At 53.7% G+C, this 27,410-nt stretch overlaps 1 protein-coding gene across 1 annotated transcript; it reads right to left on the bottom strand.

The window, feature by feature from the left end:
- Positions 1-1,495: 1,495 nt before the first annotated feature.
- On the bottom strand, positions 1,496-27,360 carry ATP6V0A2 (ATPase H+ transporting V0 subunit a2; the record flags this gene model as incomplete). The annotated part of the gene is made up of 20 exons (XM_080717539.1): positions 1,496-1,595; positions 2,834-3,005; positions 3,901-4,018; positions 4,536-4,655; positions 5,758-5,877; positions 7,811-8,021; positions 8,297-8,415; positions 8,680-8,770; positions 8,880-9,067; positions 9,203-9,339; positions 9,960-10,110; positions 11,891-12,103; positions 13,231-13,324; positions 15,016-15,098; positions 15,315-15,441; positions 16,545-16,633; positions 18,579-18,716; positions 20,734-20,831; positions 23,055-23,133; positions 27,244-27,360. 20 exons carry the CDS (start codon positions 27,358-27,360, stop codon positions 1,496-1,498), a joined length of 2,565 nt encoding a protein of 854 aa, XP_080573665.1.
- Positions 27,361-27,410: the final 50 nt, after the last annotated feature.

The raw sequence follows: 27,410 nt of genomic DNA, 5'->3' as shown, positions 1-27,410 counted from the left end.
CATAAACTCAGGGCTCCAGGACTGACTCAAATTCAGGCAAAATTAAATGTAAAGTAAGTGAAATGAATTTCACCTTGAGTATAAATTAATGGCCTAATAAAAATTAGTTCACAACGGACCTAAATAATGTTTGAAAGTTTAAGTTAACTCTACCTTTATCAGACCTTTACTTAGAATTAGTCAAAGTAAAAATTTATACTGTTCTCAAGGTTAAGTGCACTCTCTTCAAGGTAAAAAAAATTTTTTTTGGTATTGGGGACTGAACCCAGAGGCATCCTACCTCTCAGCTCTGCCCCACACCCTTCTTTTTTATTTTGAAACATCAGGTTGCTGAGTCTTGCTGCACTGCCGAGGCTGTCCTTTACTCCTTTTCTTTTTGCTTTTGCGGTACTGGGGATGGAACCCAGGGGAACCCAGGGGCACTGCACCTGCAAGCTAGACCCTGGCCCTGTTCTTTAGTCAGGGCCTCACTGAGCTGCAAAGGGCCTTGCTAAGAAGCTGAGGCGTCCGTGAACCGCGATCCTCATCTCCACCTCCCGAGCGCTGGGATGACACATGCTGGATCGCAAGCCCGAGCCGCACCCGGCCCGCAGCAGCCGTCCTTGAACCGTCAGTCCTCCCGTCAGCCTCCCAAGTACTGGATGACAGACGAGTGCTCTCACACCCAGCCATGGTAAAATATCTTAATTTATAATTTTCTACAAAAATATACAAGGACCGCGTTCTACCTGCCTTTCGCTTGGTATAAACCATTCTGATTCAGCAACACGGCCCCGTCGTCACTAGGCTCCCCTCGGATACAGCTTCGCCTGTGATCACACAGGGCTTTAAGGCTCAGTACATAGTTTCTCTCTCCAAACTTAAAAATGGCATGCTCAGTTGTATGTAAGGATAGCAGAATAAGTCTTTAGAAAATAGACGAGCGGGATAAGCGTGTCACATGTTGCTTTCTCCCATTTTCCAGTTATTAAAGCAAGTGAGGCTGTGGAGACAACCCATTTCTAGGAATCCCGCATGGCGTACAGTAAAAAGGTTTTGATCAAGCAGAATACACGTGAATCCTCTGGTCATCCGTCACTCATTTTTAAAAAATAGACTAGACTTTAGCTTCAGCTGTTGGTAAATATGACCTGACAACCTCGGGTGACAGGATAACTCTGTGAATTGTTTAATAAGGTTTGAAAGGAACCGAGTATCTGAGGCCATTTCCCGTGAGCCACTGGGACTGGCTTCTCTCCCCCAATCTGACATCCTAAAAATAACTTCAACATCACAGTCAGCGTTGACTTCTGTCTGCTCATAATAACAGCCAGACAAGGTATGTGTGAAATCGGTACGTTTACAAAATACGGAAGGAGGAGGAGGAGGTACGGCTCACAGAAGCATCTGGCTATCTCGTAAGGCAGTCGACGGAGACAGAGTCTGTCTGACAAACTGACACAAGTCAGTTCTCTAACATGATAATCCCCCGGATCCGAAGCGCGCGCCAGTGTGATCAAGCCACGTCATCGCTGGACTTCGATGAAAGGAGGCTGAATGAGAAAGGAACGAATTTGGTGCCTGCACCAACGTAGAACTTATTCTGAAATTCTACCCTACAAAACGAAAGAAAAACCAAAAACCAAAAAAAAAATATTAATGGAAGATGCAAAAGAATGCTCCTACGTTTTGTTTTGTTTTGTTCTGCCGGTACTGGGAATGGCAGTCTCCCTCTGAACGACACCCCCAGCCCCGTCTTATTTTTATTCTGAGAAAGGCTCTTGCTAGGTGGACGGGAGTCTCACTGCTGGCCGAGGCCGTCCTCAATCCTGCGATCCTCCTGTCTCAGCCTCCCAAGCACTCAGGTTACAGGCCTGCACCACCAGGTCTGGCTCTCTGCTCCCTAAAGATGTTCACAAGTTAAAACAAAGAGCCCCGTGCTTAAAGTGCTCCCCCCTACATGCCCCGGGCACAGACGTTTTACTCAGACGCCCCGTTAGCCTCCCGCACGGGCTCTGCAGGGGCTAAACAGAAGGCTAACTCCACGGCCACACCACGGAGCAAGAGGCCCAGGGCGGAGGGCCTCCCTGCCCACTCAGGTGAATGGATACGTTAAGAAAGCTTTAAGGAGTGTTGGACAATAAAACAAAGCGATCTCCAGGCCCGGGGTGAATTCAAAGCAAGAAACCATACATAATTACTCTACAAGCCAAACTTGCTTTTCCTTATAAATGATAATCGTTCAGAAACAAAATTCCAGCCGGGCACGGTGGCGCACACCTGTAATCTAAGTACTTAGGAGGCTGAGACAGGAGGATCGCAGGTTTGAGGCTCGCCTCAGCTCCCTAGTCAGGCCCTTTGCAACTCAGTGAGACCCTGTTTCAAAATAAAGAATAAAAAATAGGGCTGGGGGTGGAGCTTGGAGGTAGGATGCCCCTGGGTTCCATCCCCAGTACTACAAAAAGAAAAAGAAGAAACAAAATACATTTTTCTTGGGTGGTGCTGGGGGTGGAACCCAGGGGCTTTCTACCTCGAGGCTACACTCCCAGGCCTATTTTATACTTTATTTGGAAACAGGGTCTCACTGAGTTGCTGAGAGCCTCACTAAGTAGCTGAGGCTGGCTTCGAACCTGCGCGATCCTCCTGTCTCAGCCTCCCGAGTGCGGGGATGACAAGCGTGCGCCACCGCGCCCGGCAAAATACAATTTTAACTCAGATAATCTCGCTCAATATGAACGACAGTGTCAGGAAGGAAAGGTCTGTGTTAAGCCTGTGCTAACTGGACCGAGGGCATATATACTTGGGGAGGATTCTGTTTTTTAGGTAAGAGTTCCGAGCTACGGTTCAAACTCACCAATGGAGGCGTATGGCATGAAGAAATGCAGAAAGCCCTTCCATGATCAGAAGGATGAAAATTGTCAGAACTGCGAAGAGCGCGGCGACCGGGAGCAGCAGGAAGACGCCGTAGGTGGTGTCCACGCGGAGCCCCACGCGCATCAGCATGGCCCACAGGACGTCCGAGAGCTCTGGAAGGGGCAGGGGCCGGAGTGTGCCTTTCTTTTCTTTTGGTACTGGGGCCTGAACCCAGGGGTGTTCTATCTCTGAACTACGCCTTCTACTCTTTTAACGATTTTTATTTTGAAAAAGGGTCTCGTAAGCTGCCGAGGTCGGCTGGGAACCTTCAATCCACCTGTCTCCGCCTTCCAAGTGCTGGGAGTACAGCCGCGAGCCGCCACACCCAGCTCAGAGTTCACTTTTTATTAAGAGTCAAAACTCTTTTACTGTTGGTATAAATATACAAGGAAATAGAGACAGGAGTAAAGCCACTGTTTAAAGATAGGGCACTAAGTCTTAACGTGTTTTCCCTCCTTGTTAAACAGAAACCGCGTGGAGGCCCCGGGCCAGCGCCTGCCGCCTCCCGCTGGGCACCCGGCAAGTGGCCGCCACAGGACGTGGGCCGGCGTCCCGTCCAGGAGCAGGCGCATCCTGCTCCTCCCGGGCTGGGGCTGGGGTGCCACCTCGTACCCGCGCGCCTGCGCTGTCCGAGCCCTCCCACCCGTGGCTTTCGTCTCTGCTGCACCTGCCCTTGGGCAGCGGCGCCTCTTGCAGCTGCCCTCAAGGGAAGGGCACAGCAATGTTGGAGGCAACGCTGCCAAGGACGCCCTGCGCCGTGGCCGTGGGGACGACCCGCCCTCCCTCCCTGCCGCTCTCTGCTTCCCTCCCTGCTGTCTCTACTCCACCGCCAGGCCTTGAGCTGACACACAGACTCCCACGGCTGAACCCAGCATCTCCGAAACGCCGTGAGCAATCGGTGAGCAGGGACGGCAGGCCAGGGTCGGGGCGGCCCTCGGGTCACCTGCTGTCTGGGGACGGCGCTGGCTCCCTCACACACCCACAGTGGCCGCAGGAGCCGGGACTCACGTGCGTGGGCCAGGCTGAGCGCCCAGAGCCGCAGGTAGGAGGCGGTGTTGGAGATGCAGCCGAGGCAGTACTCGATGGAGTGGATGGCCTGCGTCATCAGGATCTCCCCAAAACTAAACTGAGGGACGGCAGAGGGTCAGCCCGCCCGGCCTGCGCCTGCTGCGCCGTGCGCCCCCAGAGCGTGCGAAGGGAGTAGCTCCGGCTTGCCACCCCACGCCCGCGCCACCTAGCCTCAGCTGCCCTGGGAAGACAGGTTGCCCAACTGGAATGCTGACTGCCACGGCGGCCACACCTTCAGACAGTTCATGAGCCACAAACACCCAGTGACAGGACAGAACAGAACAGACGGCTGCCAGCCACGGGTGGGCACCGCGAGTCCCCGCCGCACCCCACAGGCCACAGCGCTTTCTTCTTTCTGGTACTCACAGGCATTCTACCCCGAACTATACTCCCAGCCTGATTTTTTATATATTTATTTTTGAAACAGGATCTTACTAAATTGCTGAGGCTGGTCTCAAACCTGCGATCCTCCTGTCTCAGCCTCCAAGTACTGGGGTTATGGGCATGTACCATCATACCTGGCTTAGTTCCTGTCATTTTTATCACAGTGGTTATCAATAGCAAATGAAACTTACCTCTGGACACATCATCTCTCTACATTCATCTTCCATTTGGTTACTCCCCTCCTCTACGTCCTGGTTTCCCAGCAGAGACACTTCTTCTTCGCTGTCCTTCCTGATCAGCGTGTATCCACTCTAGGAGCAAAGGAGCCGGGGTGAGCGCCTTCAACATGATGGTGCGACCTCTTAGCAGTCCAACTCCATGGGGATAAAAGGTCGTCTAAAAGAATCGGGAACTCCGCCCCATTAGCACTGCTACTGTCACAAGTTCCTTATACATCCTAAAGAACTCAAAACACTGCACACACTCACACAAATAGCACAATGAAAACACAGGGCACTGAACTGAACAGGCGCTTCTTAAAAAAAATGCACCCTGTGCACAAGGGCATCCTTCACAATAGTCACAAAGTGGAAATAATCCAGCGTCCACCAATGAACACATGGATAAACACATGATGTAAACACGGGTGCTGCAGCATGGGACATGCTTAAAGACGCTGTGCTGAGTGAAAGGCTACAACGCGGAGGACAGTCGATGGCTCCACCTCTGTGAGGTGCCTGGAGGCGTCAGGCTCAGAGACGCGGACACAAAGCTGCCGGTGGGGCGGCCGCCAGGTGAAGGGGCCCGCGCACGGCGGGACAGGGACGCCCTGCAAAGGTGGAAGTGGCCAATTCTGCATTACGTGGATTTTGCCAAAGTGTTTTGAGAAGAGAAAAACTAAACATAAAGGAAATAGCCTGAAAACAGATGGTGACTGGTTATAACTGGGTGGCAGAACTGAGGACACTATTCTCTATATTTTTCACAATTTCTACAAATTAATTACGCTATTTTACTTATTTATTGTGGTACTGCGGATGGAACCCAAGGGCATTCTACCTCCAAGCTATACCCATAGCCCTATTTTTATTCTTTATTTGGAAACAGTCTCACTAAGTTGCAGAGGCCCCACTAGTACTAGGATTACAAGCATAATAAAACATTTTAAAGAAAACTTAAGAGGTAAGAATATGGAAAGAGCCTTTTGATCACGCCGAGCTGCTCTGAAGAGCCGCGCCGAGCTCTAGCGGCCCGGGGCGCTGCGCAGCCCGCTTTAGCCTTCCGCAGAAGCTCTGCAGAAGGAAGCCCTGGCTGGTCGCGGGCGCCTGGGCAAGGTGCTTCCCACAGCGATCCTTGCACAGCTCGAAGCAGACTTTACTCACAGGTTACAAACATACCTGAGCTCACACTCACCCGGCTCACGCCAAAGCAACTGCGTCCATTGTGCAGCCACAGCAAGAAGAGTGGTTTTCCCAAGAAGAGAACGGGGACCGACAAGGCCGTGAGGGCCAGCAGCACCCTCTGGACGTGCTCCTGCGGGCCAGAGGGACAGCCATTAGCGCGCAGGCTTCACGAGAGGTGCAGAGATCACACCGAGAACGCCCAGAGGTGACCGGGTCTGTCTGCCAAGTGCACCTGCTGTTAATTTTCCCGAACTCTTCGCTGGGTATCGGAAGAGATGACGAACACTAACGACACAGTGGTCGAGCGCTGTGTTTTAGATGAGTGAAATGATCTGAGGGAAACTCTAAATAGAGCCAAGGTCCGTTAGCTCCACTACTTTTCTGAAAACACAGCCGGGCGTGGTGGCGCACACTTGTCATCCCAGCATTCTGGAGGCTGAGACAGGAGGATCGCGATTCGTGGCCAGCCTCAGCTACTTAGTGAGGCCCTCTGCAACTCAGTGAGACCCTGCTTCAAAATAAGGAATAAAAATAGGGCTGGGGGTGGAGCTCGGAGGTCAAATGCCCCTGGGTCCCATCCCCAGTACTGAAAAAAAAAATTTTTCTGAAAACACTTTAAAAATGAAAAAATAAGCTAGGCACGGTGGCACATGATTGCAATCTCAGTACTTGGGAGGCTGGAACAGGAGGATCACAGGTTCAAAGATGGCCTCAGCAACTTAGTGAGACTCGGCTTTCAAATAAAAATAAAACAGGGCCAGGCGCGGTGGCAATGCTTGTAATCCCAGCATTCGGGAGGCCGAGACAAGAGGATTGCAATTTGCTGGCAGCCTCAGCTACTTAGTAAGACCCTATTTCAAAATAAGGAATAAAAAATAGAGCTGGGGGGTATGGCTTGGGCGTAGAATGTCCCTGGGTTCCTTCCCCAGAACCGCAAAATAAATTAATTAAAAAAAAATTTTTTTTTGCGGGTCTGGGGATGGAACCCAGGGGCATTCGACCTCCAAGCTACACCCCCTGCCCTATTTTTTTATTCTTTATTTTGAAACTGGTCTCACTGAGTTGCAGAGGCCTCACTAAGTAGCGGAGGCTGTCCGTGAACCGCGATCCTCCGGTCTCAGCCTCCCGAATGCTGGGATTACAAGCATGCACCACCATGCCCAGCTCAATTAATTAATTAAATAAAAATAAAACATTAGAGCTGGGGAGTGTAGCTCAAAGGTAGAATGACCCTAGTTCAATCCCCAGTACCCCACACACACTAAAAAAGAGCAAATAAAAACAAATTTATATATATATATTTGTGGTTGTTTGGGTTTTTTTATTTTTTATTTTTTTGGTGGTACTGGGGTTCCTGGAAGCCCTTCTACCCCCAGGCTACACTCCCAGACCTATTTTTACATTTTTATTTGGAAACGGTCTCCTAAGCCAGCGCGCGCAGCTGGCTTCGAACCTGCGGGATCCTCCTGTCTCCGCCTCCCAAGCGCGGGGATTACAAGCGTGCGCCGCCACACCCGGCTTGGGTTTTTAAATTATTATTCAAGGAATGGAGCACGTAGCTAAGTGGATTTGCTTCTACATGAAACATATTTATTTATTTATTTATTTTTGGTGGTACTGGGGTTCCTGGAAGCCCTTCTACCTCCGGGCTACACTCCCAGACCTATTTTTTATACTTTTTTATTTGGAAACAGGGTCTCCTAAGCCAGCGCGCGTGGCTGGCTTCGAACCTGTGCGATCCTCCTGTCTCCGCCTCCCAAGCGCGGGGATGACAAGCGTGCCCACCACGCCCGGCAACATGAAAAATATTGAAAGAGCATTCAGGCTGGGTATAATGGAGCACACCTATAATCCCAGTACTTGGAAGACCGAGACAGGAAGAACACAGGTTCGTGGCCAGCCTCAGCAACCTGTGAGACCCCGTTTCCAAATAAAAAATAAAGTCAGGCTAGGGGTAGAGCTCAGAGGTAGAAGGCCCCTGGCCTCAATCCCCAGCACCACACAAAAAGAACAAAAGACAAGCGGTCTGGGAGGCGCAGGGACGGGGGGCGGGCGGCGCTCACCTGGCCCGCGTACAGGCCTCGTGTGCCACTCGCTGGGAACAGGAACATGTTGATGAACTCGATCAGAATGCTGGGGGCATCCCTGGAGGTCTCCGCCGAGTACACCAGCCACTTGTAGACGATCATGAAGATCAGGTACCCGAAGATGCAGAGCAGGAAGAGCAGCTCCGGCACCGACACCAGGTAGATGTTGAACTTCTTCCGGAAGTGCCTAGGGGAGGGGTCAGCACGCACAGGGCCCAGGGCCAGCGCCACGGCCCGCAGGCTGCGGCCAAACGAGGCGCGCGCCTGCCATCCCAGGGCTGGCCGCTGAGACAGGAGGATCGCAGGTTCGAGGACAGCCTCAGCAAGTAGTGAGACTCTCTACTTAGCAACCTAGCGAGGCCCTGCTCCCAAATAAGAAATAAAAGCAGAATGCCTCTGGGTTCAATCCCCAGACCCCCACCCACACACACACACACAAGCTTGGAAAACACCTGTACTTACAAGTGGTTAAATATCCCCAGAATGACACCGAAAGTCATGTGAATAATTCCTAAAATCACAGACATCTTCATTTTGAACGAATTTAGGAAAGTGAGGCGATTTGTAGCCAAGTTCCAAATCTAAAGAACAAGCAAAACAAGAGTCTTCAGCCTCCTCCGGGGCGGCCGAGGAGCCCGAGGCGGAGGCAGCTCCGCATCCACGGGCAGGGGCGCCGGCGTTTCTCGATGCCGCGTCGGGGACCACGTGCCCTCGGCTGGGACCTCAGGGGTGCTCCCACCGTTCCGGCCGTCACCCAGGACGCCTCCCACTTACAGCGCCAGAGAATGCCGGGGCAGTAAAACCTGAGGGCCGCAGAGCAGCGAGGGAAGACGGGGCACGCTCACCGGGTCAATGCCGAAGGGATACGGACCTCGGAACACGCCGGGAACGTTCGGGTCCAACTGCAAGACTCTGCTGCGCCTCACAAGGCTGTCGCTGTGACGGAGGCGGAGGGAGAGTCGTCAAGGCTGTGGCTGTGACGGAGACGGAGGCGGAGGGAGGCCGCGGAGCCCGCCCCGCCCACCCTCTGCTCCCCGCCACCTACTTCCACAGCGCCATCTTCTCCCGCTCCTGGGGAGAGTGGCTGGAGCTGTACATGGCAGACACGTTCCACCCAGAGCCGAAGAGGTTCACGGACTTGGAGAAACAGTCGTTGTAGATGAGGCCGGTGTACACGGAGAACAGCCCCATCAGCAGCAGGATGTAGCGGCCGTTATAAAACATGCGCATGATCTGCGAGAGCAAAGCGCGCCCGTCAAAACGCCGCCGCTCGGCTTCTCGGGACCCCGGCGTGCTGGGTGCGTGCGGCCTGCGGGGCAGTGACGGCCAAAGCCCGACGCACACGGCGCGGCCGGCGGCACGCATTACCTCCTGGGACTGGCTTAGCCTGGGGTGATCTTCATTTAACACCAACACAAGGGCAAACAAGAACATCACGAAGCCGTGTCCGAAGTCTCCAAACATCACAGCAAACAGAAACGGGAAGGTGATGATGCTGAAGAGGGCTGCGGGGAAGGGTGTTCGTTACGGCGCAGACCCAGGCGGCGCACTGCCGGGCTCCGCTGCCTTGACTCTCCTAGGCTAGGACTGTGGCTCAAACCGACTTGTGTGGTCCCCAGGACTGAGCCCAGGAGCAATGCCTCCAAACTACACCTTAGCCCTCTTTTTTTATTTCTTTTTTTGCGGGGATGGAGATAGAACACAAGGGCATTCAACCTCCAAGCTACACCTCCTGCTCTATCTTTTATTCTTTGAGACAGGTCTCACTAAGTTGTGAGGGCCTCACTAAGTAGCTGAGACCGTTCATGAACCATGCTCCTCCTGTCTCGACCTCCCAAATGCTGGGATGACAAGTGTGCGCCACCACGCCCGGCTTCTTTTTTATTTTGAAATAAGATCTCACTAGGTAAATAAGAGTCTCACTAAGTTACACGGGCTGAGCTCCAACCGTCGGTCGTCCTGCCTTAGCCTCCCACGTGCGGGGACTAGAGGTGTGTGCCAGCAGGCCGGGCTGCGAGGCTGAATTCAAAACTTCATACTACGATGTTCCCGAGCCTCTCTGACATCTCTGCCCCTGGGAAGGCAGCATGGCACACAGGTACGAGGACCGGCACGAAAGGCCCACCTGGGTTCACTTCCCTATAGCTGCCGACGCCATAGGCATCCACGATGTTCTGAAATCCCTCTGTGAATTTGTTGGTCCGGATTAGAGTCGGGGGTGTTTCTTTTGTGGGGATCGTGTTCATAAATGAAGGGATGGTAGCACCGCTCTCTCTCTTTGGAGTAAAACAGCAAAAGAAAAACATTACTATCCAAGAAAGAAATTACTTCAGTGAAATCCAGCTGCCACCCTGGGCGAGCTCTGCGGCTTGTGGCAGCCTCAGCCACTCAGCGAGGCCCTTCACAATTCAGTGAGACCCTGCTCCAAAAAACAGGGAATGGCTGGGCGTGGTGGCGCGCGCTTGTGATTCCAGCGCTTGGGAGGCTGAGGCTGGAGGATCGTGGTTCGCAGACAGCCTCAGCTACTTAGTGACGCCCACCACAACTTAGTGAGACCCTGTTTCAAAATAAAGAATAAAAAATAGGGCAGGGGGTATAGCTCGATGGTCAAATGCCCCTGGGTTCCATCCCAAGACCCAAAAAACAAAACAAAAAAAAAAAAAACAGGGACTGGCCCCAGCAGGAGACCCGCACAAGTCCCACGTGTGACCCGTCAGAGGTCAGGTTACTCACTGGACGGCACCTGCGACTGGGAACTCCTGAATGACCACGGAGCCAGCTAAATCAACACGGTGCGCGCACACCGCGGGGCCAGTCATTCAAGACTAGGGAGGTTTTATTAAAGGAAAAGATAGAATCAACAGTACACAAACTTCTGCCAAAAAGGAAAGAAAAATATCTACTCATATCTACTTATCGGTGACTAAGAACTAAACCAGGAAGTAGAACTAAGACAACGGTCGCCTCTGCGTGCAGGGACCGGACACACAGGCTGCAGGGCAGGAAGAGGCCACTTTCCTGGACACACAGGCTGCAGGGCAGGAAGAGGCTACTTTCCTGGCTTTTATTTTTACATTTCTTTTTTTTTTTTGTAGTACCAGGGGTGGAACCCAGGAGCTTTTTTACCTCTGGGCTACACTCCCAGACCTATTTTATAGTTTATTTGGAAACAGGGTCTCACTACGTTGCTTCGAACCTGCGCGATTCCAAGCACTGGGATTACAAGTGTGCGCCACCACGCCCAGGGATTGAACCCAGGACATTCTACCTCTGAGTTATGCCCCCAGCCATATTTTACTTTTTGTTTTGAAACAGGGTCTTACTGAGTTGTTGAGGCTGTCCTCAAACCTGCATTCCTCTTTCCTCAGCCTCACAATTCTGGGATTATAAGCATGCGCCACTGAACCCAGCTTTCTTTTCTCTCTCCCTCTGTACTGGGGACTGAATTCCGGAGCATTCTACTTGAGAGATAGACCTCTAGCCCTATTTTATTTCTGTTTTTGAAACAGGTCTCTCTAGGTTGAAGAGAGTCTCACTGCTTGCTGAGCCTGTCCTCCAACCTGCGATCCTCCTGCGTCAGCCTCCCACATGCTTGGATTACAAGTGTGCTACACCACGCCCGGCTTTTTAGTGTTTTACTTTTGTTTTTGCAGAACTGGGAGTTAAGCCCAGGGCCACTGTACCTCCGAGCTATAACCCCAGCCTGGTTTCATTCTTTCTTCATTTTTATTTACTCATTTATTCATGTATGTACATATGTATTTTGTGGTGCTAGGGATTGAACCTAGGCGCTTTCTCCCTCCAAGCTACACCCCTAGCCTGATATTTTATTCTGTATTTTTGAAACAGGGCCTCACTAAGCGACTGAGGCTGGCTGGGGCCCCAAGACCCTCCCGTCTCAGCCTCCAAGCACAAACGAGCAGCGTGCCCCGCCACACCTGGCCATTGCTTCCCTTATAAACCACGTGAACGTGTTGTTTTTTCACAGAAGGAACCTGGGTGGGCGCAGAGCCGCGTGGAAGTCCGGACACCAACGCAGCCGCGGCCCGCGCTCACCGAGCCCTCCTCCAGCGCCCGGCGCAGGTCCTGCAGGCCAGCCTCGGGGCACCAGACCTCGGCGATGAGGCACTTGTTGGTGACGTCGAAGCTGCACATGTTCAGCATGTGGTAGATGGCTTTCATCTTCTTGACCTGGACCACGCGGGTGTACACCGACTCGGCGGCTTTGCACAGCACTTGGCGTAGGTAATCCTCGGTCTTGTGGAGCACCTGAGGACGGCGCACAGGGCGGTGGCGCAGGGCTGGCTCCGGCTCTCCCCACCGCCTACCCCGCAGGGCCCAGAGCAGCAGAAGCCATGGGCCCAGGGCCGGCGGAGGGAGCCGCCCCGCCCCGCGGCGGCAGCGTGCCAGCCTGGTTCCTGCCCCTCCCCACGCGCAGAGGCTGCTGCCCCACGCCGCCCCCACCACGCCAACCCTTCTGCTCAAGTGAGTCGGAGTCTGCATCCCGCCCCGGCAGCCACGGTCCCACAGGGCATCAGGAGAAACGTGCAGGTAAAATGACGGCCGCCGGCGCACGTGAGGCGCGGCTTTAGGAGCAAGAAGACCGACGGGTCTTTTTTTAAAGTCCCATCGCAGTTGGTTGGAGGCGCACACAGGTCATCCTGTACTTGGGATGCTGAGAGAGAATTGCAAGTTCAAGACCCATCTCAGTAACTCAGCGATACCCTGTCTCAAAATAAAGGAAAGGTCAGGGGTGCGGCTCAGCAGTAGAGCATCCCTGGGCTCAAGCCCCGCTGCCACACTGAATACAAATAGTGCCCCATCAGCAGCACTTAGGGTTCTTTTCTCTTTTGGGGTACTGGGAGTTGCGCCAGGGGCATTCTACCCCTGAGCTACACCTTCAGTCCTTCTTATTTCTTACTCCGACAGGGTCTTGCTAGGTTGCTAAAGGCCTCGCCGAGTTGCTGAAGCTGGCTTCAAGCCCGTGATCCTCCTGCCCGAGCTCCCAGGAGCCGGGCTGCTGCCAGGCCTGCTGAAGTGAAACTCCGATGCAGAGCAAGGAGGAAAGGGCATTCCAACCCGACGGAGACCGCGCTTCGACAACCACAACTTTCCATATTAAAAAAGAAAGCGCAGTCCGGCCTGGTGGGGCACACCTGAGAACCCAGTGCTCGGGAGGCTGAGACAGGAGGATCACAGGTTGGAGGACGGCCTCAGCAAGTCGTGAGACTCTCAGCAACCTAGGGAGACCTTGGGAGAATGCCCCTGGGTTCCACCCCCAGTACTCACACACACACACACACACACGCACACACACACACACACACGCGAACGAGCAAGCGCAGGACTGGGAAGCGCCCCAGCCCTGGACGGGAGGGAGCGCCGGGCTTACTCACAGTGTACAGATCTTGGATGCGAGTGTTCAGCCCCTCCTGAATCTCCCTCCGCTCCTCGGCGGTACTGGGGTAGGGGTAGATGTGGCAGTGGTAACTGGAAGACAGAATTAAACACAGGCTCAGGCCGGGCAGGACTAGACGAGCTCCTTCCAACACACGGAGGAGAATCCATTGGCCCCCGTGCCCAGCTCCTTCCAAAATGGAGTGCGCGCCGTGCGGGGCGGGCCCAGGCGCCGCACCCACCTGCCGAGCCAGCAGACTCAGCATCCCTCCCCTGCATCCAAAGCCCTCTCCTGCCGAGAAAGACTTGTTTCTAACTGCAACTCTTTGAAACTCACGAACAACCTGGTGCTGGGAATCATTAAACAGGCTAGAGACACAAAAGCCGATGCCTGTGTGCACGCGCGCACACACCCGAAAAGAAAGGGCGGAGAGCCGCGGCGCGCAGGCCCTGCTGCCCGGCCTCCCTTCTCGAGAGCCACTGCCCTGCGGGGCGCCGGGCACCCGGGCCACACCAGGGCGTGCCGAGCTATGCGCGGCACCAGCAGGCCCCACACTTCCTCTGGTGACGCCACGCCGCACAGCTGTCTCAGTTCTGAGCTAGGTGAGGCTGTTCTAATTAATGTGCACATCTATTAAAACACCAAAAGGTCTACCGGTGACACCTAAGTGACCTGCCATGCTACCCTGAGTGAGACGCAGACTGGTCAGCAGGAAGCCCCGAACCCGCCCCTCGCTCAGGAAACCAGGCTCTCAACGTCCAGTACAGTGGACGAGGGGCCCTCAAAGGTCTTGGGGGCATCTGCCTAAGTGTCCGCTTGCTGACAAGAGCAAGCCGACAGCTCCTGTGACCCGACCCAGCACTTACACACCGACGCCTCTCACCCACGGGGCCTCACTGAGCCCCAGCACCCCTGGAGAATGGACGAGGACATCGCAGCACGGCCACCGGCCACGCTAGCCCAGCGAGCTCCAAACAGGCCGAGTACCCAGAGCCCAGGCTTCCCCGAGCCCACTGAGACTCAGGAGCAGCCCGCGGGCGGCCCGAGACAACAGGCAGGACGGACCAACGCCACGTGATTCCGCCTTCAGCTCAAGACCTGAACCTTGATTCCCAGGGCCAACTCAGATCTGGGGGCATGCCAGGCGGTTTCTACTCTTTTCTTTTCTTTTTTGAGGTACTGGGGATTGAGGAACCCAGGGGCATTCTACCTCCAAGTTATATCCCCAGCCCTATTTTTTATTCTTTATTTTGAAACAGGGTCTCACTGAGTTGCAGAGGCCTCACTAGGTAGCTGAGGCTGGCCGCAAATCTGCGGTCCTCCTGTCTCAGCCTCCCAAGTGCTGAGATTACAAACGTGCGGCACCATGCCCGGTTTGGGTCTCTATTTTTAATTAACTAGTTCCCTGACAAGAGAGACGACAGATCAAATGTTTACAAACTTGGTCTTAGAGCAATAAAATCATTTAACAAAACCCAGCAGCCTCAGAGCATTTGAAATTCCAGTACTTGGGAGGCTGAGACAAGAGGACTGTAGGCTTGAGGCCAGCCTCAGCAACTTGGTCAGACTTTCAGCATCCCACGAGACCCAAAACAGAAAGTGCAAAGGGCTGGGGTGTAGCTCGGAGGTAGGAGGCGCCTGGGTTCCACGCCCAGCACCACAAACAGAACACACACACACACACACACACAAGAACCAGCAGGCACAGCGGTGCGCCCGCAGTCTCTGGCTCAGGGGGTTTAAGGGAGCTAGCACACCCCGGCGAGAGGGTGCTCCTCCTTACCAGTCACAGATCTTCTTCACCTTGTGGCCAATCTGCTCGCCCCAGAAGGATATCAAGAACACATACCATTTTATGACTTCTCCCTGCAGAGAGCAGACAGGGAGACGGGTCAGGCCTGCGCGTGTGGCCGCAGTGCGCAAGCCCGAGCTCAGGGCACGTCTGCCCGCGTCCCCCTTCGTCACGGGCAGTTGGCCCGTCTCCCCACGTTCACCCAGCTGTTCAAGCTGTCGAGTCGTCCGCGCAGCAACCCGACCGTGCGCGAGCCTGTGGCCGCCGAGGGTCCCACGACACTCACGCACCGTTTCAGGGTCCTCCAGCGACTCGTCCAGCTCCGCGTAGGTCACGATGGTGTAGCCCTTGCAGGCTCGCCACAGCATTTTCTCAAATGCTTCAACTTTTCCTTGGTGAATTAGGCCAGATACAAACCTATGGGACAAGGAAGACGACCTGGAGTCAACTGAAGGCAACAAAGGCCATCAAAGTGCGTCACAGAGCGCCAGGCAGCCGGGCGCGGGGCACAGCAGCACCTGCCTGCTGACCGTGTGCTTGAGAGCCAAGACAGGAAGATCGCAGGTTCGAAGCCCGTCTCGGCAACTTCACCAGACTCTCAACAACTTAGCAAGACTCTGAAAATAAAAACAGCCGGGCGTGGTGGCACACACCTGTAATCCCAGTACTTGGGAGGCTGAGACAGAAGGATCGCAGGTTTGAGGGCAGCCTCAGAAACTTAGTGCAACTCTGTTTCAAAATCAAAGAATAAAATAGGGTATAACTCAAGAGGTAGAATGGCCCTGGGGTTCCATTCCCAGGGGCACAAAAGAAATAAATAAATAAAAATAAAAATAAAAGGGGCTGGAAGTGTAGCTCCAAGGCCGAGCACTTCTGGGTTCACCCAGAGAACTGCCAAAAGAAAAGGTACAGCCATGAAGGCTTCCGGTTCTGGCAAAATGGCGAAGGCAACCCGAGAACCCTGCGAGTGTGAGGCACCTCAATGCAGGATGAAACGTCCTTGTATAAACGAAGCTGAAAGCCCGGCACGGGGGCGCAGGCTTGTAATCCCAGCATTAGGAGGCTGAGACAGGAGAACCTTCTGCAGACAGCCTTAGCTACTTAGGCTCTTTGCAACTCAGTGAAACCCTGTTGCAAAATAAAGAATAAAAAATAGAGCTGGGGTTGTAGCTCAGAGATAAAATGCCCCTGGGTTCCATCCCCAGTGCCACAAAAAATAAATTTTAAAAATTGCTGAGCAGAAAGAAACCCAAAAGCAGGGGGTGAAGAGCCCCGCGTCTCCAGCACACAGCCTGGACGGCCAATGGCCACCCCCAGGCCGACAGGGCGACCGGAGGCACAGAGCCGCCGGCTGCCCAAGAAGCACCCTCGCCCTGAGCTCTACAGTCGGCAGCTGGCAAACCCGCTAGACAAGCAGCGCACAGCGCCTTCTCAGCGATCACTCGCTTCCACCAGCGTCGGCTTCAGGACGCCCGTGCCCACGCCAGGAGCGCGCCCTGCTCCGCCGTGCGCCCACCTACCCCAGCTTGGCGCCCAGCCTCTGCATACAGCTGTAGTCCAGCAAAGACTCGCTCTCCAGGGGCGGGAACTCCTCATAGGTGGGCTCGAACTGCAGAGAGACCCCCGTCAGGAAGGCCGCCGCCGCGCAGGTCACGCTCCCGGGCGGCTCTGCAGAGCATCGGGGCATGGTCGGGGCACACGCGTGTGCGCCTCAGCTCTGAGACACAAGAGCGCGAGCCCACGGTGGGGCGCGCCGGGGGCAACCGTGTGCGTGTGTGTGTAACCATGTGTGCGTAACCGTGGGGGGTACACACACACACATACTTTGTGACCACCTGGAGACACTGATATAAAAGAATGGTTAAATATTAAGTCAGATTTTAATTCAAAATTGAATAAGCTAGGCCAAGTGAATTCAGAGGCGCTGTGATTACTGAAGGCCATTCTCGGGGCTCCCCGCGCCCTTACCCGCGTGCAGTGTAGCCCGGGCTCCTGCGCAGAGGAGCGCGGGGACACGCTTCTCCCTCCCGGACCCGGCTGAGCGCGGCCAGGCCGAGCAAGCCCACGCCGGAAGCCAGACCCACGGGCTCTGAGCACTCGGGCTCGCTCGGCCAGTGAGGCCTGTGCAAATGCCGCAAACCCCAAACCTCCACAGCCTGCACACACTTCCAGCCCCAAGCGTTTTGAATAAGGGCAACGCGACCCGCACGTCAACACACTGCTTTACGCTTATAATTCTAGAGGACTTTTTACCTAACTCTTAGCAATTTGGAAAAACGAAATTCTATTTAATACCTTGGTCAGTGCAACATAATTTTACATCACAGTGAGACTGGAAGTGGTAGAAACGTACGTGCACGTGTCTTGCGGTACTCCCTCCTCTACCCTCCCCACACGAGCGAGGCTGGTGAAGGAGCGCGGCCTTACTCACGCCAGCCTCCCCCTCCAGCCTCCTCCCCACCCTCTCCACTTCCTTCCCCAATCCACTTTCACTACTGACGGCTGCCTTTCGCTTCCTCTGTGTGTGTGTGTCCTGGAGATGGAACCCAAGGGTGTTCTACACCCCAGCCCTACTTTACTCTTCATTTTGAAACAGGGCCTCACTAAGTTGCAGGGGCCTCACTCAGTAGCTGAGGCCGGCTGCGAACCTTCAATCCTCCTGGCTCAGCCTCCCCAGTACTGGGATGACAGGCGTGCGCCGCCACGTCCAGCTTGAAAAACTAAATTTTAGAATTTGACTTCAATTGTTCAATTTTTCACGTAACTATAAAACGATTTTTTTCAATTGCAAATTAAAAGAATTTTATAGGCCACACCTGTAAAGATGCCTGTACTGATGGAGCACACTTTCACCCCAGTAGCTGGGAGGCGAGACGGGAGGAGCGCAGGTTCGAAGCCAGCCTCAGCTACTTAGTGAGGCTCTCGGCAACTTGGTGAGTCCCTGTTTCCAAATAAAGTATAAAAGAGGTCTGCCGGGCGTGGTGGCACACACTTGTAATCCCCACGCTTGGGAGGCAGAGACTGGAGGATCGCACTGGTTTGGAGCCAGCCTCTCTGGCTTAAGAGACCCTGTTTCCAAATAAAAAAATATAATAGGTCTGGGAGTGTAGCCCGGAGGTAGAAGGGCTTCCAGGAACCCCAATACAACCAAAAAAAAAAAAGAATATCCCTAGGTTCGATCCCCAGTACCATGAAAAATAGGGCTAGGGGTATCATTTATGAGGTAGAATTCCCCTGGGTTAAAGCCTCAGTACCACACACAAAAAAAAGATATATAAATAAATAAATAAAGCAATACAGCAGCCAGGCAAAGTAGTGCACTCCCGTCGTCCCAGTCCTTGGGAGGCTGAGACGGGAGGATGACAGGTTCGAGGCCGGTATCAGCAACTTAGTGAGGCCTTATTTCAAAATAAAAAATAAAAAGGGTTGGAGTGTAGCTAAGAGGTAGAATGTCCCTGAGTTCAATCCCCAGAGCCCAAAATAAAAAGCAACACATCAGAATGACTCGATCACGAGGACCACGCCCCTGGGCGGCCCCTGGGCGGCCCGCCTACCTCCACGCTCCTCCTCACGAAGCTCCTGGTCACCCTGAGCATGTGCGTGTACTCGATCAGCTCCAGCAGGTTCTTCCGCAGCTTCTCCTTGTTCTTGGTGACCTCTCTCAGCTCCACCTCCAGCTTCTGCAGCTGCTCCTGCGGCGCGGTGCGGCGGGGTCAGAGCAGGCTCCGGGGGGGCTCGCCTAAGTCAGCCGGCCCCTCCTACGCGCCCCAAGGCTGCGGCTGGGCCTCTCCTGCAGCCCCATCAGCCCCCTGGGCTTCGGCCTATCCGCCGCCATCCCACAGATCTACATTTTCTTTTATTCGCTACGCCAAACTTTATTTATTCTGATGGCACTGGGTACTGAACCCCGGGGGTTCTACCTCTGAGCTGCACCCCTGGTCCTTTTTATTTTTGTTTGTTTATTTTTGAAATAGGGTCTGAGTTGCTGAGAGCCTCACTACGTTGCTGAGGCTGGCTTCACACCTGTGAGCCTCCTGTCTCAGCCTCCCAAGTAGTGGACGTGCAGACATGCGCCGCCGTGCTCGGCTACTAAAACTTTACACCACTGTCCTTATCGTATTTCCCAGTCTCTAGCTTCAGAGTTCCTGTGCATTCATACTTAACACAAGTAGATGTAACAATTCCTAAAAACACAGCTGTGTGTGTGTGTGTGTGTGTGTGTGTGTGTGTGTGTGTGTGTGTTGCTGGGGATTTAACCCGAGGGCAGTCTACTTCTGAGCTACATCCCCAGCCCTATTTTAATTTTATTTTGAAACAGGGTCTCACTAGATTGCGGAGAGCCTAAGTTGCTGAGGCCGGCCACAGACCTGTGATCCTTCTGTCTCAGCCTCCCACGTACTGGGATTACAAGTGTGCGCCACCACGCCTGGCTCAAAAACAAATCTGCAGTAATTACATACAGACTAAGCATCCTTATCTATAATTAAGCATTGAATCAACAGACACAGAACGCTGTAACACACGGAGTCACGAGCGCCCACCTTCGGTCAAAGTGGCCACCACGCCACACTCATGACTTGTGCTTGGCCTGGGAAAGCCACACTGGGCGATGGCTGTGCTCACAACTGCAACATGACCAGCCCGGCCGAGCAGCCAGACTGGGTGCCCGCGTCTACACACGGGCGCAGTCCTCTGCGCCCGAGGCCTCTCGTCCCCAGGGTGAGCACTCCCTCCCAGGCAGCCGAGCAGCTGGCGACAGAAGGGCCTCGGCCACGCCATGCTCGTCGTCCTAGGGACTCTGAGGAGCCGGGAAGCCGGTTCCTCAGTGACCGACTCTAAAATGGCTAGACTAGAAGCTGGGCGGACAGTGCACAGGGAGATGCTAGGAGACACCGGGGTGTTCTCCCGGGGACGGCTTTCCCCGAGACACTCAGTCGGCCAGGACAGGGCGCTCGGTGTGCCACCTCTGTCCACTGACCTACACTAACCCATCACCTTCCCTGCCTCGGAAAACTGCGCTAGGGAGAAGCCGAGACAGCAGGACCGCGTTCAAGGACAGCCTCAGCACCATCGCGAGACTCTCGGCAACCTAGCGAGACCGTTTCCAAACAAAAAGGAAAAGGGCTGGGGCGCAGCGCAGGGTAGACCGGCCCTGGTTCAGTCCCCAGTACCAAAGCTAAGGCACGGAAAATCCCACAACGAACTTCCTGAAACACCGCATAACAGTTTTTGTTTGGGATTTTTTCTTTAGGTGTGGGAAGGAAGAATACTGGGGATTGAACCTAGGAGCATTTTACCTCTGAGCTATACCCCCAGCCCTTTCAAATTTTTTTTCTTTAAATTTTGAAACAGATTCTCACCAAATTGCTGAGGCTGGGCTCAAAGCTGCCACCCTCCAATGTCAGCCTCCCAAGTACTGGGATTACAGGCCTGTGCCACCACGCCCAGCTCCTCTGACAGATTTGGTGACCTAATTCTCATAAACCTCCATCCACCAGCCCCAGGAAGGGAGCGCCTGTCTACGTCATCAAAAACAAAACGGAACTTCGGCTAAAATTTATCATGGACAATCACTGAGAGTTAACCAGAATACTGTCCTTTAATTTTCATTCTGTGGTTTTGAAAAGGCAGAAAAGAATTAGAAAATATTGACAGGAAGCAGGCAGCGCCCAAGACCGAAGGCTTCCAGTTTCTTGGGGCTCGAGTTACCTGCATCTCCAGGACCTGCTTCAGCGGTGGCGCTGGAGGACTGGCCTCTCCCTCGGGCAGGGGGATGTCGGCTCTGGTGATCTCCTGCACCAGGTACACTGGGAACGCAGAGGGAAAACAGATTAGACACAAGCAGTCTTTCGTTAGTGGTACTGGGACTGAACTCAGGGCATTGTCTCTGCTATACCCTCAGCCATATTTTACTGTTATTTTGAAACAGGACCTCACTAAAGTGTGAGGCTGACTGAGAGCCTGCGATCCTCCTGTCTGTCTCCCAAGTACTAGGACTGCATGCATGCACCACCAAGGCTGGCTTTAGTTTTTATTCTGAAACAGTCTCACTAGGTTTCTGAGGGCTTCACTAAGGTGAGTTGCTGAAGTGGCCTCAGACCTACCACCCTCCTGCATCTAAGCCTCCAAACGCCAGGGTTACGGGTGTGCCATCATGCCCCGCTACTAGAACACACTTTAGTCAGAACTTACTTTCTTTCTTTCTTTCTTTCTTTCTTTCTTTCTTTCTTTCTTTCTTTCTGGTACTAGGGATGAAACCCAAGGGCATCCTACCTCCAAGCTACACCCCCAGCCCTATTTTTTATTCCTTATTTTGAAACAGGGTCTCACTGAGTTGCAGAGGGCCTCACTAAGTAGCTGAGGCTGGCCGAGAACCACGATCCTCCTGTCTCAGCCTCCCGAATGCCAGGATCACAAGCGTGCCCACCGCGCCCGGCTATTCAGAGCATTTCCAATCACAGCTTTCTAAATGTACAAGAGCCTTGCTGTTTCAACTGCCTTGTGAGCCACTCTCTGCAACTTCATCCAGAGATCTGCAAGATAATGTTGCCTAGAGACTGGCACCCAGTGGTGAAACAAACAATAATCTGCAGAAACATGTGCTGAAATCCCCCGAGTTATTTTCATTTCCAAACCTGGGGGCAAGGAGCCTTTGAGCCCTGCACCCGCAGAATGAGGCAGACAGCGAGGGTGCTCGGGGAGGGCAGAGCCGACCCACGCGGCAGAGCTGCGCAGGCCCCGGGCCAGCAGCCGGGCTCCTCGGGTCCTCGGGGTGAGGCCGCCCCCGGGAGCGGGCCTCAGCAGCAAGCCCGCCGGGGCAGGGCCGCCCTCACACGGGCTGGGACTCGCTGCTTCGTGGCACGCGCTGCACGCACGAGCTTTAGTTTATTTCAGGCCCATGAAGAGCCCTCTGCTCAGTCACATACCTGCAAAGCCATTACCAGACACAGCGGGAGGGAGGGATAAAGGCGCAACTGTCTTTACAGGACAGCAAAGGGAGTAACGGGGCTGAAGAGCCTTGAGGCGGGTGTGAATCATTTAAACCAACTCACTCCTCGATCAACTTGAGTCCTTTTATTTGTATATAAACGCATATGTACATATACGTATACACACTATGGGGGGTACTGGGTGTGAACCCAGAGGAATTCCACCTCCGAGATATACCCTGGCCCTATTTTATTGTTATTCTGAAACAGAATCTCACTACTTGCTAAGGCTGTTCTCAAATCGGCACTCCTCCTGCCTCAGCCTCCCAAGTACTAGGATTACAAGCCACTATACCCAGCTTTGGATTTTTTTGTGTGTGTTTTTTTTTAAAGAGTACTGGAGATGAAACCCAGGATCTTTCTACCTTCGAACTACACCCCCAGCCCTATTTTTTCTTTATTTTTAACCAGGGTCTCACTGAGCTGCAAATGGCCTAAGTAGCTGAGGCTGTCAGCGAACCACGATCCTCCTATCTCAGCTCTCCAATACTGGGATGACAAGTGTTATCCTGGCTTGGTTTTCAAGTCTGCTTTTTTTCTTTTAGGGGGAGGTACTGAGGATGGAACCCAGAGTCCTTCTATCTCCAGCCCTATTTCTTACATTTTTTATTTGGAAAGAGGGTCTTGTTAAGTTGCTGAGAGCTTCACTAAGTAGCCAAGGCTGGCTTTGCACCTGCAATCCTCCTGTCTCCGCCTCCCAAGAACTGAGATTATAGGTGTGAGCTGCCACGCCCAGCTACCTTTGCCCTGATTTTAAAAACTTCATTCCAAATATACAACCCAGCCCGGTGTGGTGGCGCACATTTGTGATCCCAGCATCCAGGAGGCTGAGACCGGAGGATCGCGGTTCGCAGCCAGCCTCAGCTACTTAGGCCCTCTGCAACTCAGTGAGACCTGGTTTCAAAATAAAGAATAAAAAAATAGGGCAGAGGGTGTAGCTCAGAGGTAGAATGCCCCGGGGTTCCATCCCCAGACCCGCACGCGCACACGCGCGCACACACACACACACACACGCACACACAGAATGGGAAATGAACGCACCCAGTATCCGCTCCAGCTCCTCACACCGCTTCACTTCACCAACGAATTTTCTTTGGAAAGAACTTACATTCTGGTTGAGCTGAAAAAAAAAAAAAAAGGATAAAAATTTGCTTTACATTTCTAAAATTTAAAAATAAGTTTATTTTGTATTAACTTACTCTTTCCCCTTTTTGGTGCTGGGATTCTACGCTGGGGCTCAGGCGTGCTAAGCATATCCTCTACCTGAGCCACACCTCTCATCCCTAAAATAACTTCATCTTTTAAATAAGATGTCACTGGCAAGGGTTTGGAGAAAAGTCTATTCTCCCGCACTGCTGAAGGGGGACTAAACTGCTACGGCTCCTTTGGGCAGCGTCTTGGCAACTGTTAATCAAAAAGGCCTAAAAAAAATACCTCTTGGCCCAGAAACATCCCATGAAAATATTTAACTTGAGAGAAAAAGAAACAGGTATGAACAAAAATTTAAGACTGTCAACCTCAGGAACAAAGAAAACTACTAACTCGAACGTCCGACAATAGAAAACTGGTCGGAAATCATTGACCAGATCCATTCCATCGAATAGTACTCAGCAACGAACTGCAACAAATCCCTGAGACAGGAGTCTTGGAAACAGACACTGGGAAGAACCCAGATGCAACAGGGCTCACTCTGCGCGAGCCAGGGCTCCGACACCCAAAACAGGCTGCTGCAGAGACAGAACGGAGAGCGGCGGCGGCCTGAGGCTGGGGCAGTGACGAGGACCAACGGTGCCCAGGGACAAGGGAGTCACAGGACGGATGGAACGCCCCTCCAAGCTTACCAGTCACAATGGCTGCGCAAAAACCACTAGACGGTATAACTCGAAGTGGGTGAGTTTTATGATGCACCTTAGTAAAACTGCATAAAAATTACAATTTGGCCATACATTATGTACTTATTAAAATGTTGTTTTTAGCCGGGCATGGGGGCGCACGCTTGTAATCCCCGCTCTCGGGAGGCAGAGACAGGAGGATCGCCCAGGTTCGAAGCCAGCCTCAGCTACTTAGTGAGGCTCTCAGCACCTTAGTGAGACCCTGTTTCCAAATTAAATATAACATAGGTCTGGGAGTATAGCTCAGAGGTAGAGAGCCTCTGGGTTCCACCCTCAGTACTACCAACAAAAAAAAAAAAGAAATTGTTGCTTTAAATTAGCCAGGAGGCATGGTAACTCACTTGTCTCAGCATTCGGGAGGCTGAGACAGGAGGATCCGGGTTCACAGACAGCCTCAGCTACTTAGTGAGGCCCTTTGCAACTCAGTGAGACCCTGTTTCAAAAATAAAGACTGGGGGTGTAGCTCGGAGGTAGAATGCCTGAGTTCCATCCCCAGTACTGCTAAATAAATAATAAATGAATGAATAAATAAATACATAAATGTGCAGCTAGGCGTAGTGGCGCACGCTTGTAATCCCAGCATTCTGGAGGCTGAGACTGAAGGATTGTGGTTCCTGGCCAGCCTCAGCTACTTAGTGAGGCCCTCTGCAACTTAGTGAGACCCTGTCCCAAAATAAAGAATAAAAAATCGGGCTACAGGTGTAGCTCTGAGGTAGAATGTCCTGGGTTCCATCCCCAGTGCAACAGGGGGGAAGTAAAGCACAGATGAGCACCCCCAGTTTCGCTTCTGCTGATCACCGTCTCGCTCATTTCTGGAGGTGCGTCTGGCCCTAAAGTCACCACTTCAAGCACCTAATGAGTCAGATGCAATCTGCGAGTACAGAACCAGGGCCGCGAACAGGAAGCCATGCATCAAGGGCTGTCCCCACCACACGCCGCCTCGGGCTCGCGCTTCCTTTCTGTTTCTTCTAAGAGTCAGACAGCATCACTGAGTGCTGCGGGCCTCCGCTGGCCCGGAGCCTCGTCTCGGCCTCCCAGGCGCCAGGGTTACGGGCACACGCCACCACGTCTGGCCTCCAGTTTCCTTCCTTCAGTAGCAAATACTGCTTAACTCTAATTGAATGTTTGCCAGTTTTACAAATAGAATCTCTTTTTCTTTTGTGATACTAGGGATTGAACTCAGGGACACTCCAGCTCCGAGCTACCGGCCCTTTTCGTTTTGAAGGTCTTGCTCGGTTGCTAAGAGTCTTGCTTTGTTGCTGAGGCTGGCCTCGAACCTATGATCCACCTCAGCCTCCTAAGTACTGGGTTTACAGGTGTGCACCACCACAGCCGGATGACAAAATCTTAGTAGAGAGGTGGACACCTGTGGCAACGGTGCAAACAACACTGGGCTTGCCATACACCGCGAGCAGCAGCTCACAGACACTGCTTTTCTGTTGTGTGAATTATCTTACAGTTCTGAGGGTTTTTTCTTTTAGGGTGGTGGTTACACTGATTCAAAGCTAACGGCATAAAGTCATTTTAACTTATTTTTTTTTTAAACTGAGATGGGCATTCTACGTCTGAGCTACACCCCCAGCACGTATGTATGTATGTATGTATGTATGTATGTATGTATGTATTTGCAGTACTGGGGATTGAATCCAGAGGCATCTGACCTCTAAGCTACACCTCCAGCCCTATTTTTTATTTTCTGTTTGAAACAGGGTCTCGCTAAGTTGCAGAGGGCCTCACTAAGTAGCTGAGGCTGGTCAAGAACCTGGGATCCTACTGTCTCAGCCTCCCAAATACCAGGATTTTAGACATGTACTAGCACGCCCGGCACTTAACCCAGAAGCCCGGGCAAAGGTGACCTGTGCTGTATATGCTGACACTCCACTGGTATCTTCCGGGGCCAGCTGCTGAACTTACCCCTTTGGAGACCTGCGCTTCCTTCCCGGGACCTGCTCCTTCCCCTCCCAGGTATGTACACACACACACACACACACACACACACACACACAGCCGGAAAGGCTGCCTGCAGTGAGCTCTCTACAAAAGCGTAAGCCAAGAGCCAGGACTGCTGGCGCGCAACACACACACACACACACACACACACACACACAGCCGGAAAGGCTGCCTGCTGTGAGCTCTCTGCTCCAGCCACACAGGGAGCTGTAGCGTTTCAATTTTCTTTTCCTTCTGACAAAGGGAACAGCACTTTCTTCCTTCACAGACTCAGTTGAAAAGGATCCCAAGTACAGCCCGCCGCCTCATGTCATGGCACCTGATGAAACCCAAGTGTTTGGTGATTAGAGCCTTTGTTCAAACCCCTAAGATCGAAGCGTGATAAGTGTCCTGCTTGGTACTAAGTGGATGGAATAAATCTGCCCTTTACAAAGAAGGGAGCCCATCACCCCTGCCACTGCTGCCTGGGTCCTTGGCCTCCTCGAGGCACAGCAGGGGAGGGGTCGCAGGGCGGGAACCAGGAACCAGGAAGAGCCGCTCCTCCCTGCACCCTGGCCTGTCACTCCGGAGTTTCCCCACAAAGTACAACCAGGTCACGGGCCAACCCCAGGTTCACCGATATCACATCCTGGGCATGGAGGTTCCCTCTGGAGATTAAGGCGCCTTCAGAAAGATAAAGGGGAAGGCCAGGGTGGTGGCGGCCCGGGAAAGCGATGGGCCTGAGTGGATCTCAGTTCCGTCCGTGTGAGGTCCTGTGTAAAGCCTCCTCGCACTCTCCGTCCGCCCCGCGCCCCCTCATCACCGCGCGTCACCCCCCTTATCACCGTCCTGCTCGGAGAGTTCCCAGCACCTTATCCAGTGCCCGAGCCGGGCAGGCACTCGTTAACAGCGTGTCCGTCCATTCCACAAACGCCTATTGATGGCAGCAGATGCCAGGGCCCGTGCTACGGCTTGGCCAACGTGGAGAGGACAGGCCAAGCGAGGTCCGGGGTGGGGACGGACAATGAACAAGTCCAGGGACGCGTGCACGCTGTCTCCAAGTACCAGCTGGGGCGATGGCTGCCGCTCCTCAAGGCCGACTGCAGCCCCCCGCGCTCATCAGCGACGCCCGAGGGCGGTCCTCGGGAGTGGTCGTCCCTCCCGCGTTCCTCCTGGCCCTCCACCCGGCCCCTCTTCTCCCACTGCCACTCGGGGCTCAGCCCAAGGCCCCTCCCGGGGAGGCCCTCCATGCCCGCCCCCTCCCCAACTCCCGGCCACCGAGCCGGCGCCGACCGGCCCGCCTGTCCCTTCGCCGCAGGCATCTCCTGGCTCGGGTGAGCGCGCCCCGACCCCTAAGTTCCCAGGGGCTCCCAGCGGCCCCGGGGCCCGGCCGTCCCCGCCGCACTCACGTCTCGGAACTGGACCAGGCCCTTCTCGCCCAGGGCGCTCAGGCACTCGTAGGCCGTGCCCGACTGCAGGAAGAGCTGCGCCAGGCACATGGGCTCGCTCCGGAACAGGGACCCCATGGCGGCGGCGGCGCCCCGGCCCGGCCTCGCGCGTCCTGCCTGCGGCCTGG

Source organism: Muscardinus avellanarius (assembly GCF_963383645.1).
Source record: "Muscardinus avellanarius genome assembly, chromosome: 21".
Classification (NCBI taxonomy): Eukaryota; Metazoa; Chordata; class Mammalia; order Rodentia; family Gliridae; genus Muscardinus; species Muscardinus avellanarius.
This window is presented reverse-complemented; position numbering and strand designations above follow the sequence as displayed.